General features: G+C 42.0%; 1 protein-coding gene across 2 annotated transcripts; it reads right to left on the bottom strand.

The window, feature by feature from the left end:
• Positions 1–8,454: 8,454 nt before the first annotated feature.
• Positions 8,455–10,946, bottom strand: LOC147889826 (serine/arginine-rich splicing factor SR45a-like). 2 transcript variants are annotated; one of them, XM_087391800.1, is made up of 7 exons: positions 10,844–10,946; positions 10,646–10,668; positions 10,461–10,547; positions 10,253–10,355; positions 9,991–10,140; positions 9,052–9,106; positions 8,455–8,921 (listed from the first exon to the last, which is right to left on the bottom strand). In XM_087391800.1, the coding sequence occupies exons 1-7, from the start codon at positions 10,844–10,846 to the stop codon at positions 8,731–8,733; spliced, it is 612 nt and encodes a 203-aa protein (XP_087247926.1). In that variant the 5' UTR covers positions 10,847–10,946; the 3' UTR covers positions 8,455–8,730. The 2 variants fall into 2 exon arrangements, with proteins under 2 accessions (XP_087247926.1, XP_087247928.1); XM_087391802.1 differs by lacking the exon at positions 10,646–10,668 and having other exon boundaries at positions 10,844–10,927.
• Positions 10,947–17,557: the final 6,611 nt, after the last annotated feature.

Below are 17,557 nucleotides of genomic sequence, written 5' to 3'. Positions count from 1 at the left end.
TCCATGGGTCTGCATGGGATGGTCTCTTTGCCAATCACAAAAACTTCTTTGTAATAGCTTAGTGGGGGCACACACTTCCATGACGTCTTTACAACTTAGTTGAAAACTATGAAGTTTTTCCCTGCCAATAGTTTATATCTGAAATATCCTCAATCACTCTAAATTTTGTGATCACCTAGTACCATGTGTTGTGGTCAGGTGGGGGTTCCTGTGGCATGGGACTTGAGGATTTTATACCATGTGGATGTGCCCAAATCCTATAGACCCTTGGGGGCAATAGGCTCCTATTGCATCGCACATGTGTGTGTCACGCGCGCGCGTGTGTGTGTGTAAGTGTGTTTGTGTGCATGCATGTGTGAGTGTGTGTGCATGAGTGTGTGCGTGTGCATGTGTGCACGTGCGCACACGCACATGTATGCATGTGTGCCTCTGTATGTGTGCGTGTGTGTATGCGTGCATGCATGTGTGAGTGTGTGTGCGAGAGTGTGTGCACGTGTGGACATGCACGTGTATGTGTGCGTGTGTGCATGCGTGTGTGTGTGTGTGTGTGTGTGTGTGGTGGTGTGGTGCGATGCGGTGGTGCGTTGTGATGTGGAGGGATGTGAAAGGCTGGAGGCTGCAGTGGCAGTATGAGTGGGATTTTCGCGAGGTGCAGTGCCTTGGTTAGCGAGATTGACATGAGGTGCGATGCCTTGGTTATTGGGGTTAGGCATGGGGTAGGTTGAATTGTAAATTCCCCACGCTATGTCGGCATCTACTTCCTGGACTCCAGTGGGGTAAGCTGCTACATGAGAACCATCAAACCGACTAAAGTAGTTTGAATCTTTTTTTGTAGGGCAGCTAGCATGCTATTAAATAGGTAAATAATGGTAGCTGGTTGATATTGTTGACTATAGCTCATAGAAAGGGAGTTAAATATATATTTGGCGTCGTGTCATCCATATGTTTGCATCCACCCTAGATGTTCAGTCAAGGACTATGAATGATAATTTATGTCCTACAAGATGCTGGGGGCTTGAGAAGTTCAAGCATAGGACTAGATTCAATTGGAAAAATTGAGAAATTTTGAAGGACTCGACACCATGCCATAAAATTATATATAATGGGGTGGTAGTTGAGGCTGAGGATATTAGTGTTGTCTTCCAAAACAACATCCTTTTGAAAAAAGACCATACCTAATATATGGTTTGCTTGTGCACTAGTCCAGCAAAGGAGAAGACTGAAGGACATAGAAGGCAAGCAGTAGGCAAAGTTGATGTGGTGTTGTGTGGCAACGGCAACGATTGTCTTATGGTAGCAGCTGAAGGAGTGTGCAACTATATGTGATGCGAAAGCAAGTTCAACAGCGCATGCAAAAACACGAGCAATTGGTGGAGTTCATCAGGGTTCTATTGTGGAGGTGGACGCGAGTTTTTGACCTGCATCTACTCTTGTAGCTGAATGTTCTAGTCGGACCCTTTGGCACAAGAGTGTCACAACAACACAAAGCAACTATAGATGCGCTTGGTAGACGTGCAAGATAGCAGGCACGTCTATAGGCATTGCTTGAGTAAAGGAATTACGGACGCATCTAATAGCACGTCTAATAGCTCGTCTATTTGCGCATGTATTAACACGTCTATTTGTGCGTCCGTCTAACATTGCGTTTATCAACGCATCTATTTGTGCATGTATTAACACATCTATTTGAGCGTCTAAACTGAGAAAATACTAGCCCATCTAACATTGCGTTTATCAGCGCATCTATTTGCACGTGTATTAGCACGTCTATTTATGCGTCTACATTGGTATTTAGATGCGTATTTAGATGCAAACCAGAGAATACAGAAAGTGAGATTTTAGTGTATATCATTGCTTTCCAAACATTGCCCATGATTACCAAAGCACATAATTTTAACAAAAACATCAATGCTTTTTTGCAAGCCCACATATACAAGAATTAAGTGAGGTGAGGAGAATGAGACAATATGTAAAATAGTTTTTCCAATATCAATGATGGGCTACGGTTCAATCTCATCCTCAATGAGATCAACCCTTACCAAACTATCTACTTCAAAATTCAAACAAGTGTTTAGATCTACAAATACATTCAATCCACTACTACTTATGCTACTCATGTGCTCATCGAAATTAGCATCACCAATGGTAGGCTCATCCTCACGGGTAATGGCCTCAATATCTGTATCTCTTATCTGTAGTACTAGTGCGTCCTTCCTACTTTGCCAAAACTTTGTGGAGTCAATAGTTACAAAGCCACTTGCATGGCGTTTGATTGTTGCATTAGGGACTCTTTCCACCACGTCCTTAAACCACCTTACATCCAAAACATACACAAAGAAGCATCAAAAGTCAAGCTTAATAATATCTTGGATTATGCCACAATAATCATCCATGGCTCCATAAGCTCCCTCAAAGCTAGCAATGATGCCGCAATCTTGTGTGTCTCTTATCATCAATCCGTTGTGTTCGAAAATTCTTGCCCTCACACCATATAGGATTGAACATAGTGCACTACACCAAGAAAAAATCAATTAAATGAGCAATCTAAATTATTGAAAGCTCCTAACTTATGCATAACATTCTATATACCGACCTTGCTTATGCATCCCCTAGTATACTCCCATTCTTCCATTGTGATATGCATCCCCTCGTCTTTCTCTGCTTTCTCCATTTCATCAAGTAGCCAATCCACATGAATATCCTTTGAAAGTGCTCTTAGATACTCAGGGTATGGCACACGAGATCCGTGGTGTGTACGAAAGAGGACCCTTTCTTCTAGTCTTCTTGCCTTTGCATCCTCGTATCTTGTCACCCATCTTTTCATCACATCACTATTAAGCACGCAATAGAGGTTGATACTATTATGCAGCTCCGTGTCTATTACTTTGTTGCATCCTTTCCCTTGAGGCACAATAGAGGTCATCCTTAGGTCTTCATTATCTCTCCATAGTCGTGGGAGAGAGCTATCCACATCAACAAGAAACTCAAAAATATATACAAGTGACTCTTATACCAACCAACCCTCCGCCATGCTACATTCGGATCTTGTATTTTGTCTCACGAAGCCCTTCAAGGTCTTCATGAAGCGCACGAGGAAGAACAACCATCGTGCATGTATAGCACCGCATATAGCAATCTCATCCACCAAATGCACTATAAGATGTAGTTGACTTGTGAGAATAGAACGTGGAAATGTCTCCTACACTAAACAAACCACCTCCACTGACATAACTCGAGCATTCTCAAGCGTGGTGGGATCTATTTCCTTTGAGCTCACATACCTAGAAATAAAAAAGTACAGCATATTAGCAATATGCATTCAAACTTGCATGGAGCATTGATACGCATCATATTTTATATCATGTAAAGTACCTCACAAGCTCGTCCATCTTGTAAATACAATCTTTCATGTCCTTCGATGCACTACGTGAAATGCTAGTAAGTAGTATGAACTGAACCCACGAGGAGGTGGTTGATTAGTTGCTTATAATTATTCACTCACAAATTTGAAAGGAAAAAGATATTATGACATAAAATACTTGCTTGGAGCATCTTGTGCCAATCATGAGATTTCAAGCCATATAATTGCTCTACACTTCTTTTCTTGCTCTTTGTAAAGGCTCCCTTCAAACACCTCATGCATCCAGTGGGAGTATGAATTGTAGTAATAGCGTGCTTCACCGTCACCATCTCTAGCTTTAATAACATCCACGGTACACGAGGTAAAAAAACACACCCATTTGGTCTCTCTTGTGGCCAAGCTTCACGCATCCTCCCTTATGCCTACGGAAGCTCATGTCCCATTCAAATGCTCCCAAATGGTAGATGCCACATTCTTGAAGATATGCATGAGATCAAGCAGGTGATTGATCTTGAGGTGGGACCAATATGGTAAACGATAAAAGATGGAGTATCTAAAAAACAGTTGGTGTTAGCGGGCAATCTTTATTTCCAGTCAATATAGCACACAATAGTTACAAACCCTTATCGGCTCATGCCAAGTGGAGCTTTTTAGTTCTATGGGAACACTTCTTACCCCAGATCACCCTCAAACTGATGGACAAACAGAGAGGATTGACCGCTGGATGGACATAAGCAGTAGAGCCTAAACCGCCTTCACAGCCACCCTCATCCACATTTAAAGAACTGTCTTCTCATTAGGCTTCTCATTAGGAAACATGGTGCTCAAGACAAGACATCTCCATCCATGTAGAATTTAAATCAGCAAATCAGTTCCAGCACTAAATCAGCAACAAAACATCATCTTGATAATTGCATATTGACAGAGAGATAGCCCCGTCAACTCCATGCAATTCACATTGCAGCTCAGCAAACAAGCAACCTCAATCTCCCTTTGTGTTAGGCCAAGAAAACCAACATCATGATCACCTCTGATTTGCTAGCCCCATTCATCAACATGTCAATAAGTAATATTCTTCTTCTACGTGCATTTCGTGGCCTTTTGAGAATGCTTTGGCCCTTTGATAATCTCGACCCTTGGAGATCTTCTACAAAAGATACTCCTTGTAGTAGTGCATGGGTTCTCAAGCGCATCGGATTTCACGACTCACTTGGATTGATGGAACCTATCTATTCTTCACATGCTGGTCATAGCGTAGTGGCTACTCCCATGCTCACGGAGTACACATTTCCTTCGTCTCATGAACTTTGGACCTGCATAGTAGAGACCCGCAGCCATTAAAGATGCCACACTTCAAAAGCTCACGCCTAGCCCAAACTCCTTGCAACTACAATCACTAAACCTTTGAGCAAGACTCTCGTTGCACGTCACCTTCAAGAGATTAGAGCACTGCAGTTTCCTTCTTCCACAAAGCGCACAAAGCTCACGTATCTCCTTCCAAAACCTTTCAGCCTGCACAATATCAATGTCTCTACCATCTACCATCTAGGAGCCTTTGGGTAAATAAAAAACGACAGCACAACGTGCCTCTCTGTAGCTCACAAAGCTTACACATCGTCATAGTTACCAACCTCCTTTACAAGAAGCTCACAGGCTTTCTCTTTGCATCATTCTTCCAACCGCTCATCGATCCCCTCCCAACTCAGCTCTCTATCACTAGCCATCCTTCCACCACGAGCTCACGTTCTGCCTGCATTCTAGCCCACGATCTCCTCCTTCACACAGTGATCATAGCCTCACAACTTCCCTTCTCCTCATGGAGCACATGCCTTCTCCCAAGGCTCTCTTCTCCCCTCTCTTAGTGACCCCCAGCTCGTAGAACAAACGACCCACACCGCTCCCTCTGAGCTCGCATCATTACGACCACAATCAGGTCGATCAGCTCTCTCACAAGCATCCCTTCGCCTTCCAGCAGGATCTAAACTCCCCGTTTGTCACAGCTGCACAGTAGCCACGCCAACGAAATCCCAAAGCTCCCTGTCGCTCCCAAGCCTTTGAAACCTCCAAGCAATTCTCCCGTCTAGCTCCCACAATCGAATTCTGAAGCTTTTCACTAGCACAGCCGATCTCTGTTGTTCTCAGAGCTCACCAAGCTCCTCGTTCCTTCCAAGGTCCTTCAGCTTGTGTAGTAGTGACGCCTCCACCGTCCAAGAGCTTCCAGCCACCACCTTCTATTCAGAAGCTCTTCCTTTCATCCTCACGTAGCCACAATTCATGCATGCCTTTTTTTATTATAGCCACGTCATCACCTTATTTTTCACCACTCTTCCACCTCTTCACAAAACTTAGGCCTAGATAAGTAATCTCCAAATTCTAGATCTTAGGCACCACCTCTTCATACAAACTTTATACAAGGCATTCAATGCATAAATGCCCACATATAACCACACATAAAACAACCCATGCGAGAAAACATCCTCAGATGACAATGGATGGCAATGAGGGACACATGTCATCCTGAAACCAACATAAGTGATATGGATACCACAAAACTCTGGAGTGAACTAGTGCAGTCATCATTTCCCAAAAGTCCCCGTAGAAGTTTCTACCATCTCAAGAAAATATATCATCAGTGTACATAGCTAGTTTCTACCACCAACTAGCTATGTACATAGCTATGCACCTACCCATCAGCATGCAACAAGTGAAAAACATTTTTACATTTTTATCCACACACGGCTAGTTGGAAGAGTACTTAAGGCATTATTGCTTTGAGACCCAAGCATCGTGGGACCAATGGTTACATCTATTTCAATTGGTATGAGCCCTTTTGAAGCCATGTTTGTTACAACAATGTAAAGATAATATGATAAGGACCCAAGCAAGGATGGAGTATGCTGATGAGCATAGAAGAGATCTTCATTTTTTTTTTTCAAAAAAGAGACTTCTATTAAGTAAGAAAGAAACCCGCTAGAGCAAGCTCTGTGCGGAAATACACCATGCTAAGCATGTAATAAAAACACCTCAGAGGAATGAGGTAGAAAGAAACCAAGGCTGAGGCTGAAAATGCGATCTCAACCCTGTAGAAGTCTCTGCAAAGAAGGGAGAGTCTCTCCAATCTCTGAGAAAAGTAACTCTCATGGAGGAGGCTGCTCGAGATGATCCTTGCATGGTCGCCCAAATGGCCATCAGAGTGTGTATCGTATCTGTCCAAGTACTGGCCAAGATCTGAGAAGGGTGAACTTGAGAACCCTCTAAAGCCTCAGTGCACCTGGCTCTCTAAATGTGCCATGCTGCAATGCTAGCTAGGATCTCCCATGGAGAGTCGACCAAGGAGTGAGCAGCCCTGAAAAGAGTGGCCGGAACATCATCTAGAGAGCACGACTCCACAAGGTGTCATCGGATGTGAAGAGCCCAAGAGGAGTCAAGTCTCTCAAAAAATACATGGGGCCCTGAAAGAGTAAGCCAAGCCACTGATCCCCAGGTCATATAGAAAGGTAGCGAACAAAAGTGCCAAAAAGTCTTGCAATCCCCTTCCATATGATTCTCGCCTGTCTGCAATCCCATAGGCAGTGCTGTATTGTCTCCAAAGCAGAAAGGCAGCGAGGGCAAGAAGGATCAGCTCCGAACTTGAATCTCCAACGGTTCACTGCTATCCCACCATGAATAAAAAGCCAAAAGAAGAGAGTGATTTTTCTATTCCGGTGGGATTTCCAGAGCCTCTGCCAAAAAATTCTCTGCAAGTCAGCAGAAATCTAAAAGTTCTCCCAATGAGGAGCTCTGGTAGGCTTCCAACCCCTAGAGCTGAGCTGGATTTTCCTAGCATTACTGACCGTGTAACGAAAGAAGGGGATGCCCTTCTCTCGGTGCCCTTCATCTATCCATTCCCATTCCCCAGGGTCCCACTACAAAAACTTAATTGGGACACCTCCATAGAGCCACAGCCTCCATAGAGATCTTCATTTTGAAGAAGGGGATTGTGTGTTTCTCAGAGTACATAAGTCCAGGCATGCTTCTTTGAAAGGTAATACCAATGTTGAACTTGCTCATAGGTATTATGGACCTTACAAGGTTCTGAGGAAAGTTGAGGGAGTGGCTAATGAGTTGGAGCTTCCATCATCCCCTAGAATACACAAAGTATTCCATGTATCACTTCTCAAGAAGTATTTGGGGCCTAAGGAGCAAGTTATGGAAGAGCTACCTCCTATGGATGAAGAGGGCCAGATTGAGTATATACCTAAGAAGATCCTTAAATTTAGAGATCATGTGTTGAGGAACAAGTCCTACATGGAATATCTTATCAAATGGAGAGGTCTACCTGATGAGGAGTCTTCTTGGCAACCATCTACGATTGTGGAGCAATACCCTCAATTGCTTAGCAGAATTCATCTTTATGAGCAAATCTAATTTTCTCTTGCTCTATGGCATATATGAACATGCTGCAACCAGCATTCACTATCCTTTCTCAGATCAGCATCTCTCTCACTGGATTATATGATCAGATCTGTTATATTGGACAGCTTAGCTCTTGTTGCTTGGTTTCTTGGGAATATTATGTGAGCCATTTACAGATCAACATGCCTGCAGGGAGGTATTTGACTGAGAAACTTCATTGTTCAACTAATATGACCAGAATTGAGCTATTCAGATTTACAAGGAGCATTGTCTGTCCAAGTTACAGCCTTTTCAAATTTGAGGACAAATTTCTAATTGAGGAGGGAGGATTATAACAAAGGGTTACCTTTTACTTAGGCTAAAGTTAGTGGAAAGGCCTTTATTGGCTTGTAAGTGTTTTTTCCCTTTCTTTAAGGGATACCATAAGTTGCCACGTGGCATCCTAGGAGGTAATCCCATAAGCAATATTGTGGTACTTCCCTAAGCCATACCTATATAAGGGCTCTAGTTGTACTTGGCATATTCATTCATGACTTGTACTTCATTTCTGAAATAGAATATACAGCAAGAGTTCAATACTCAGCTGAATTCTAAAAAGGATTGACTTCCTTCTGTCCTTGTGCAGCCCCTCACAAGTCCCTGTTGAAGATCCAGCTCATGATCTTCCTCTCCCACCCTTTTCCTAAACATAATTTAACCATCCCTTAGGTACATTCAGCAGTTGATTTACAAAACCATGCCATTAAACCCAAGAAAAAAAAAAAAAACACAGGCCAACATGGGGTGGTGCCTATGATTGTGGAGTTCCTATGATTTAGGAGCTACCTCCATGGATGTAGGAGAGGTGCCATTTTTCACACTTTCTTGGCAAGATTTTGCCTCTGAACATACAACATTTTTAAAAGTTAAAATCCCCATCTAAAGTCAGTGCAAGTTCGGCACATAACACAGAATCTTAGTCTGATCTACTGCAGTCACCGTCGGTAAGGTGAATACTGTGGAGAGCGAGACCGTTCGCTTCCTTTGCGTGAATACCAGGGAGAGCGCTCCTGATCATCACGTTCACGACTGCCTCGATAAGGAGAATATCGAGGAGATCGCCTTGAACTATAACGATCTCTATCATTATCACGGTTGTAGCTTCGAGAGTTGCCATGTATGGCAGCTGCAAAGCCCGTTCAGAGCATAACCGATTACATGGCAGTCTAAACGAGACTCCACCAGATCAAGTCCCAATCACATCACCCAATAATGAGTACTACTACAAAAACACTTGAACACATTCAGTAGCCTACCTCGCACACCAAGATATGAACCAGGAGTAGGTGTCCTCGCTCTCTTGCGCTTAGCCTGTACAAGCAAAACAACCAACACTTTACCAAAAGTGGAATACATTGATAATAAGTAGGCCTCCAAACTGACCAACATACTAGGAAATTCCACCTGGATTTTCAAACCACCCACTGTAAAAACCTTTTTGATTCGAATGAAAGCTGTCATACTAGCATTTTACAGCCTCTCTCAGGATCCATGCCGAGAATTAGCCATGGTGCTACTAAAAAAAATAAGCAGGCAGAGGGTCATCACTTCTAACTTATTACACAGCTGACACGTGTGTACTGTAGCAACCTTACCGACCATTTATCATTCGCACTGAGAAACTCACACTCGGCAAGGGCACTGTTTAAAGGGGAGGGAGGACTCGACTTCAGCCGCAAAGGCTGCTGTAGATTGAGTCGGAAGCGGCAACTATGGAGTTGGTACCAGCTATTGGTTTGTAATGTTCAGCATTGCTTTTGACAGAGCTTGAGATAAAAAAAGACTTTAAGCACTACAAGTCAACTGATGCTGTTGTTGACAATAAAAATGCTGAAGAAGAGCACTGTTGACATCAATAATTCGAGTTGTATTTAGTGAGGAGAGGCACAATCCATTAAATTCGCCATGAAAAGCTCCCATGGCTCATTGAGCAATAGAAATTCTTGTTGGTTCCTTATGAGCCGATGCAGAAATTAAAATAATGGGCACAGATGCTGCAGGGGAGGGCCCTGACACCTTATTCTCTGAACGATCAACCGTTCCAAAACCGAATGCAATCGAATTAGGAACTGCAAGAAACAAGTTATACGCTTAATCTCATGTCTATCTAACTAGACGAGGTAGCTCGAGGACCTGCTTCTAAATCCTGTACTAGATATAGCGACAAGACTAAAAATTTTGCAATAAAGAATCACCTTTTCTACTGTGATGATCCGACCCTCCAACGTAGAACGGTTCAAGTACTCGATGCATCGCTCGGCATCTTCAAGAGAGTCCATCGTCACAAATCCAAAACCCCTGGATTCCCGAGTTCGGGGATCTACCACCAGCCTACATTCAGTCACCTGTCATAAACAGAGAATTATCTTTGAATAATGGTACCAATCCTCAAAAGCACACTCAAAACTTTACAGGAAAGAAAAAGCAATCCTAGTCAAGTGAAGAAAGCATTGGCACCTTCCCCTTTCTAGACAGATGTTCCTCTAGATCCTTCTCCGTTACACGCGTCGACAGACCCGTGACATAAAGATTGTTGCCAGGATTACTGGCCTTCTCCTTGCTGATGTTATCCCCACACAAAATACTCATCCATAACACTAAACAACCCTGTCCAAGAACAAGATGCGAGACTGAATAGAAAGAAGAAGAAATGAAGGTCTCTTACCTTCTGGCGGGACTTCTTGACCGGTACATTCTCACAGGGCTTTTTGATCTCGAATATCTGGGCCTTGGTGACGGAGACTCCGATTGCCTAGCACAAAAAGGAAACGACAAATCTGATGAGCATTTCGAAAACAGACACCGGACAAACATTTCAGCGAAAGGAGAGTCCCGATGGCCTAGGCTAACCTGCCACGCTTTGGAGAGTCCCCCTACAAGGAGAAAAAGTCCCCAAGAAAATTAGGAACGCTAAAAGCGCTACAAATAATCCGATCAAGCACAAATCGCGAAACACAGAGAAAAAGACGGACGGATAAACGAAAACAGCATGAAATCGAGACATGAAGAAGACGAAGCAAGAATCGGAGGTCGGAAAGGAGATGTTACCATGACGAATCGAGGCAAAACGGCTCAAATGCGAAGATGGCGAGCAAACCCTCGAAATTTCGAACAGGAGCTCAAAGAAAAGAATGAAATCCCAAACTTTGAGCGGTATCTTCAGACATATACTTAACCCAACCTTGGGTAAGTCAAAACATCGAGCGACCTCGTTCGAGCGAGCCCAAAGTTCGAGCGACACTTATGAGGAACTTTGTCTAAACCTGTAGGAGCAATAAATTTTTAGTAAAAATGGTTGAATCTACATGACACTATTACAGATTGTTTTAAATTATTTTTGTATGATTCTTGGCAACTTACAAAGATTAAACTTACTACTGGATAACTCATAAATCCATGCAAGTCAGCAATCATTCAATGAATACCAAAGGGAAAATTCTTGGCAACATACAAAGAGAAAACCTATTCTTCGATAAATCATAAATACATGCAAGTTAGCAATCATTCAATAGATACAAAAGGAAAAATGTTGCAATGTCTACACCTCGAGGCGATCACTCAAAATCATGTAAGGTAGCAGGTGAGTTGAACAGGTTTCTTTATTTTATGGAGTTACATACATGGCAACAATAGTTCCACTGATGATATAGAAGCTCCTCCTAGCAAAATCTCTCACAAACAACTATTTGTAGCTCATTGATTTTTATGCTACCGACATGATTTGATCCATTTTGTACATAAAATGATCACATGAATAAAATGTTTAAACTATGGAACTAATAAATTATTGATCACCTTATGACCATGATGATGCTAACTAAATATGGATCACCTTCATATGTCCTTGACCATGTATACACCTCTAGGATGGAGGGAGGAAACCAAGGACCCAAACTCTATATGAGAAAAATCCATGGTCATAATTAAATATAGAGTTTGATAAGGTCCGACTCTCATGAAACAAAGATCAGTATAAACTTTCTAAAGATCTAGGATTTTGACACTTCAACATGATAAATGTATTCATTCATATCATTCCGATCGTTTTGACTACAAACATGACCATATTTGGAGTCCAATTGACCAAGTTATGGCCCAAATAAAATTGGCAAGAGGAGCCTCCCAAGAGGCCGCGATATCGCGGCCTCTAGGGAGGCTCCTCCTCCCATTATTTTTTTGCCTTGAAAATGGAAATTGCACAAGAAAAACACATACTTTGACCCCTTTCTTCCACCCCTCCTTCGTTGACCCTTGAAAAACATTGCCAAACATTTTCACAAATTGTTGTTTGTCTATTAGACAATTGATTACTCACAATATCATGGGTGAGACAACTGTAAAAGTAAGCAATGAATGCTACTTTTTGAACATAAAACATCACACTAGAATGTCAAAAGTTATGAAATTCGTCGCTTGAACCATCACCTCGCTCGAATGTAGTCGCTCGAATTTTGGTAATCCTCTCATGTTCCCTATCATTTGAAATGTAGAAATGGTATGTGCATTGAACTTGACCTGGACTCCTATGAGTCAGCAAGTAGATTGGCATCAGGCATGGAAGAATTAAGGAAATGATTGTATGTGCTATGCACACAAATTGTTATGTGCTTGTTGTACTAGTGAGCACTTTGTATCTCATTTTATTCTTGAAATGAATAACTTTGAGTAAAGTCTATATATGACAGAGACAATAGTGTCATGGGGAAAACTGGCAAGGCACTGCTTATCCTACCAGCTGGCCATGGAAATAGTGAAGCACATATTTTGGGATGGATTGAATCATGTGAGCTCCCTTGGCTGATTGCTCTTATATGACAGTAGCCATCTCTTTTTATCGGATCCTTCAACATTGACATTTTCAAATCTCCTCCATTTTAGAGCACCTCTAGTGAGGATGAATCCCTCCATATCCACCATCAAGAAATGTGGTTGGAGCAAAAATTCAATTGTATGTGTGATCAATGTCGAGGAGACCTGTATCGTGCACGTGGAATTACACTCAGTCACATCTCAAAGTATGGAGAATGGGATGAGACTATATCCATGGTAAGTGTTAAAGTATTGAGGTTGATTGATATATGATCCTTTTCTAGTTTGATATAGGATGCAGTGCCACACCCGTATATGTTGCCCTATGCTCGTCATGAGGAGGCAAAGCGTCGACGATATGAGATGGGATCTTTAGGAGGAACCATTATGGATGCATGAAGTGACGATGATAGTAGCCCTCCACCATTACCTCACGAGGACGTGGAAGAGGAGGTGTTTGATGATATGGTGTGAGAATTATCTACCCATCATAAACAGCTAGGGATGATAGCATGGAGCAGAACAATCTCTTTACTACAACATCAGTACTAGTATTTGAGGGGTGCACATTCTCTATTCTACATGCCTCCCTTGAGTTACCAAACTTGCAGACCATTTATTGATGGAGCAATGCAAGTTTGAATGCATTACTCAAGTAAGCTTTCTATTTTGCAAATATGGTGAATTTGAGGATGCTTAATTTATGTTAACGGAGGTGGTTTGTTTAGTGGAGGAGACCTTTCCACGTTCTACTCTCACAAGCCAACTACATCTCATAGTACATTTGGTGGATGAGATTGCTATATGCAGCACTGTACATGCATAGTAGTTGTTCTTCCTCGAGTGCTTTATGAAGACCTTGAAGGTTTTTGGTGAGGCAAAATACAATTGCAAGGACCGAAGGTAGCATGGCCGAGGGTTGGTTGGTACAAGAGTCACTTGTATATATTTCTGAGTTTCTTGTTGATGTGGATAGCTCTCTTCCATGACTATGGAGAGATGAAGAAGACCTAAGAATGACGTCTATTATGCCTCAAGGGATAGGACGGAGCAAAGTAATGGACAGGGAGTTGTTTAATAATTTAAATCTCTATTACATGCTTAATAGTGATGTGATGAAAAGATGGGTGACAAGATACGAGGATGCAAAGGCAAGAAGACAAGGAGAAATGGCCCTCCTTCGTAACCACCATGGATCTTGTGTGCCATAACATTTCCAAAGTAGAGAGAGATGAGGGGATGCATATCACTATGGAAGAATGGGAGTATGCTAGAGAATGCATGCAAAAGGTCGGTATATAGAATGTTATGCATAAGTTAGGAGCTTTCAACAATTTAGATTGCTTATTCGATTGATTTTGTCTTTGTGTAGTGTACTTTGTTCAATGCTATATGATGTGAGGGCAAGCATTTTTGGAAACAACGGATTGATGATAAGAGAAACACACAAGATTGCGACTTCATTGGTAGCTTTGAGGGAGCCACTGCTATGGATGATTATTGTGGCACAATCCAAGATATAATTAAGCTTGTATTTTGGCGCTTCTTTGTGTTTTGGATGTCAAGTGGTTTAACGACGTGGTGGAAAGAGGTCCTAATGCGACAATCAAATGCCATGCAAGTGGCTTTGTAACCATTGACTTCACCTAGTTTTGGCAAAGCAAGAAGGACACACTAGTACTACCGCAACAATGTGAACAGGTACTGTACATGTATATAAACATACTCACCTTTTATATTTGATACCTTTTGATGCAAGGAAAATAACATGTTTATACTTGTGTTTGAATAGGTTGTTTATCAACCAATGGTGGATAATAATAGGTGGTGGCACATCATACCTATAATGCCACATTCCAAAGTGATGTATAGTACATTTTCTAATATAGAGCGTATGGAGGATGATCATGGCCATGGAGGTGATGATGATCGTGATACGAGAGAGGAGGATGATTATGAGATAGGAGATACATATATTTAGGCCATTACCCATGAGGACGATGCCATTGGTGATGCTGATTTTGATGAGCACAATAGGACAAGTAGTAGTGGGCTGAATGTATTTGTAGATCTCCACATTGGTTTGGATATTAAAGTAGATAGTTTAGCAAGGGTTAATCTCATTGAATCAAACTGTAGCCCATCACTGTCTTATCCAAATTTCTTACATATTGGCAAAACTATTTTATATATTGTCTCATTCTCCTCACCTCACTTAATTTTTGTATATGTGCGTTTGCCAAAAAGCATATTATCATGTGTGACACGTGCGTAGCATTAATTTTTTTAGAAATTATGTCCTTTGGTAATCATGGGCAATGTTTGGACGGCAGTGATGCATCGCACTAATAGATGCATTAATAACTGCACTAATAGACATGCACATATTTTGATTAATTCTATCTGTGCCTATAGAGGTGCCTGCTATTTTGCGCGTCTATCAGGCGTGTCTATAGTTGTCTTGTTGTGATTGATCATGCCAGCACAAAAGGAGCAAAAAAAAAAAAGACTAGATGAGAATTTTCCTCATGCTAACATCCAACCTCCATATCCTATGAAGAAGATAAATGAAATTTAGAGAGGGGTGGAACCTCTTTTGGAAAGAACGTCCTCACCGCCATAATTTAATTCAAATTTTCTCCGAATTGGTTAGAAGGGAATATTGACTCTTGTGCTCATGTAAAGAGTATTCCAATGGCCTATAAAGGAGGACGGGTCTTTGCTTCGATTAAAAGACTAAGATCTACTCAAGTTTACTAAGTTTGGGTAGTGATAAACAAGCTTACAAGGGCTATAATCAAGTATTCCAAGTTTGAGTGCCTATGTCTCAAAAACAATATAGGAAATGTGCCTCATGTTTCATGGCTAAGATTCCATGGGCTAAGAAGGGAAAATTTCATGTCTTTTTGTGGGGGGGGGGGGGGCCTAAAAATAAACTTCATGTCTTCATCCTCATCAAGATGCTATTTGCTAAGAAGGGGAAATCTCATGTTCTCAAGAAATATCAATCATCAAGCTAAACCACTCTTCAATGCTAGGGAGCTTCGTTTAGAACAAGCAACCATGCATTTATTCTCAGTAGCATCCAGATAGACATTCTATTGAAACACAAACACAAAATCCCCACAAACACAGAGATCTATAGTGATGCAGAATGATGCTGTGACTGGTAACAAATTTAGCTCACAATTTGGCAGTCACACACACACACACACATACACATGCATGTGTGCATCTGCACACACATGCACATGCACACACTCACGCACACACACACTCATGCATGCATGCACACATGCTCACAAACACACTCACGCATGCATGCACACACACACACACACACACACACACACATGTGCGATGCAATAGGAGCCTATTGGCCCCAAGGGTCCAGAGGATTTGGGCACATCCACATGGTATAAAATCCTCAAGTCCCATGCCACAGGAATCCCCGCTGACAACAACACATGGTACTAGGTGATCACACCATTTAGAGTGATTGATGATATTTTAAATATAAACTATTGGCGGGGCAAAACTTCACACTTTTCAACTAAGTTGTAAAGACGTCATGGAAGTCTGCACCCCCACTAAGCTATTACAAAGAAGTTTTCACACGTGGCGAAGAGACCATCCCATACAGACCCGTGGAGGCTACATCTTCCCAGATCCAAATAAAGTGCCCAAGAAAGACAAAGAAGTAGGGCTACACCCACAATGGCAGCTCCCATTTTTGAAAACATGAGGCATTTTGGCATACTTATTACTGGGTAGGCGTGGAACGATGAGTCGACCCACATATATGCCTCTTCGAAGATTCCGGTCATGGAAAGATTTTGAAGCCATGACGGCCTCTGACTCCGATATGTGTACAACTTTCCATGGTTAGAATATACTACAATGGGTACCTCCTATGCACTTGCGGCTCAGATGGAGGAATTCAACAACACTTTTGCGATAATCTCAGATCTAGTAGTTGTGCCTACCATGCATTTTTTCTTCGTGCTCATAATTCTTTTATGGGACATTCGTACACAAAATCCCACAATGAAGAAAACACTCAATGGCTCCACTTCAAAAATCATCTTTGACCTCAACCAAAACCCTCAAATTTCCATAAGTTATGCGCCTCTACTTATGACATGTCCACAATCTTCATGGTCATCACATTTAGACCTTCAAAGATATGTTCGAAAGACTCTCCATCCATTTTGCCGCATCTCCCAAAGGCTCTTAGGCTACTACTGCATCATGAACAATGCCCTCAAGTACGATGTCATGCACAGAGTCTGATCCACGGATGGATCGTGAGTAGGATGGGGGACATTCTAACTGCCATGGTTTAGCAATTGATGCAAGCAACATAATATTTTTGCAAAATAGTGTGCAATGGAAGGAAGAGAGGAGGAGAGGAAGATGATAGAAATACACCTTGGAGCCGTATGGGCCCAAGTGCCTTGCTAAAATGAGAGAACGAGAGAGAGAGAGAGAGAGAGAGAGAGAGAGAGAGAGAGAGTGGTAAGAAAGAAGAGGATTGGCCCTCCCTTCAAAAGGGGGAATATATAAATAGCCAAAGGTTTGACTTTGGTCTTCATTGTTGTATGCACAAGTTTAAAATATAGCTCTTTTTCACTCCAAGAGCGTTTGAGTGTTCTCTTGTTTCCTTTGTAGTGCCTTTGTGTTTGCCACTCCACCCCCCTTCATTACCCTCTTCTCTAGTGTCCTCCTCCCTTCTCTTCTTCCCTCTCCCCCTCCCTTTTTCCCTCTCATGGAAACACGTTACAACAATATAGGAGTCTCAAGAGTGACACTGGAGGATGGTGTTTGCATTGTTCCGACAAGGAGTAGGAGGAGAGGTTCCCTCAGCATTTCTTCAAGAACCCCATGATACATAAGTCATCACCAAACCACACGAGACTTCAACATTAAACCTCTATGATCATGATGATCAAT

The sequence above is a fragment of the Dipteris shenzhenensis genome, chromosome 20 (assembly GCF_047967505.1).
Source record: "Dipteris shenzhenensis isolate YYH24624 ecotype China chromosome 20, Dip_SZ_1.0, whole genome shotgun sequence".
Lineage (NCBI taxonomy): Eukaryota > Viridiplantae > Streptophyta > Polypodiopsida > Gleicheniales > Dipteridaceae > Dipteris > Dipteris shenzhenensis.
This window is presented reverse-complemented; position numbering and strand designations above follow the sequence as displayed.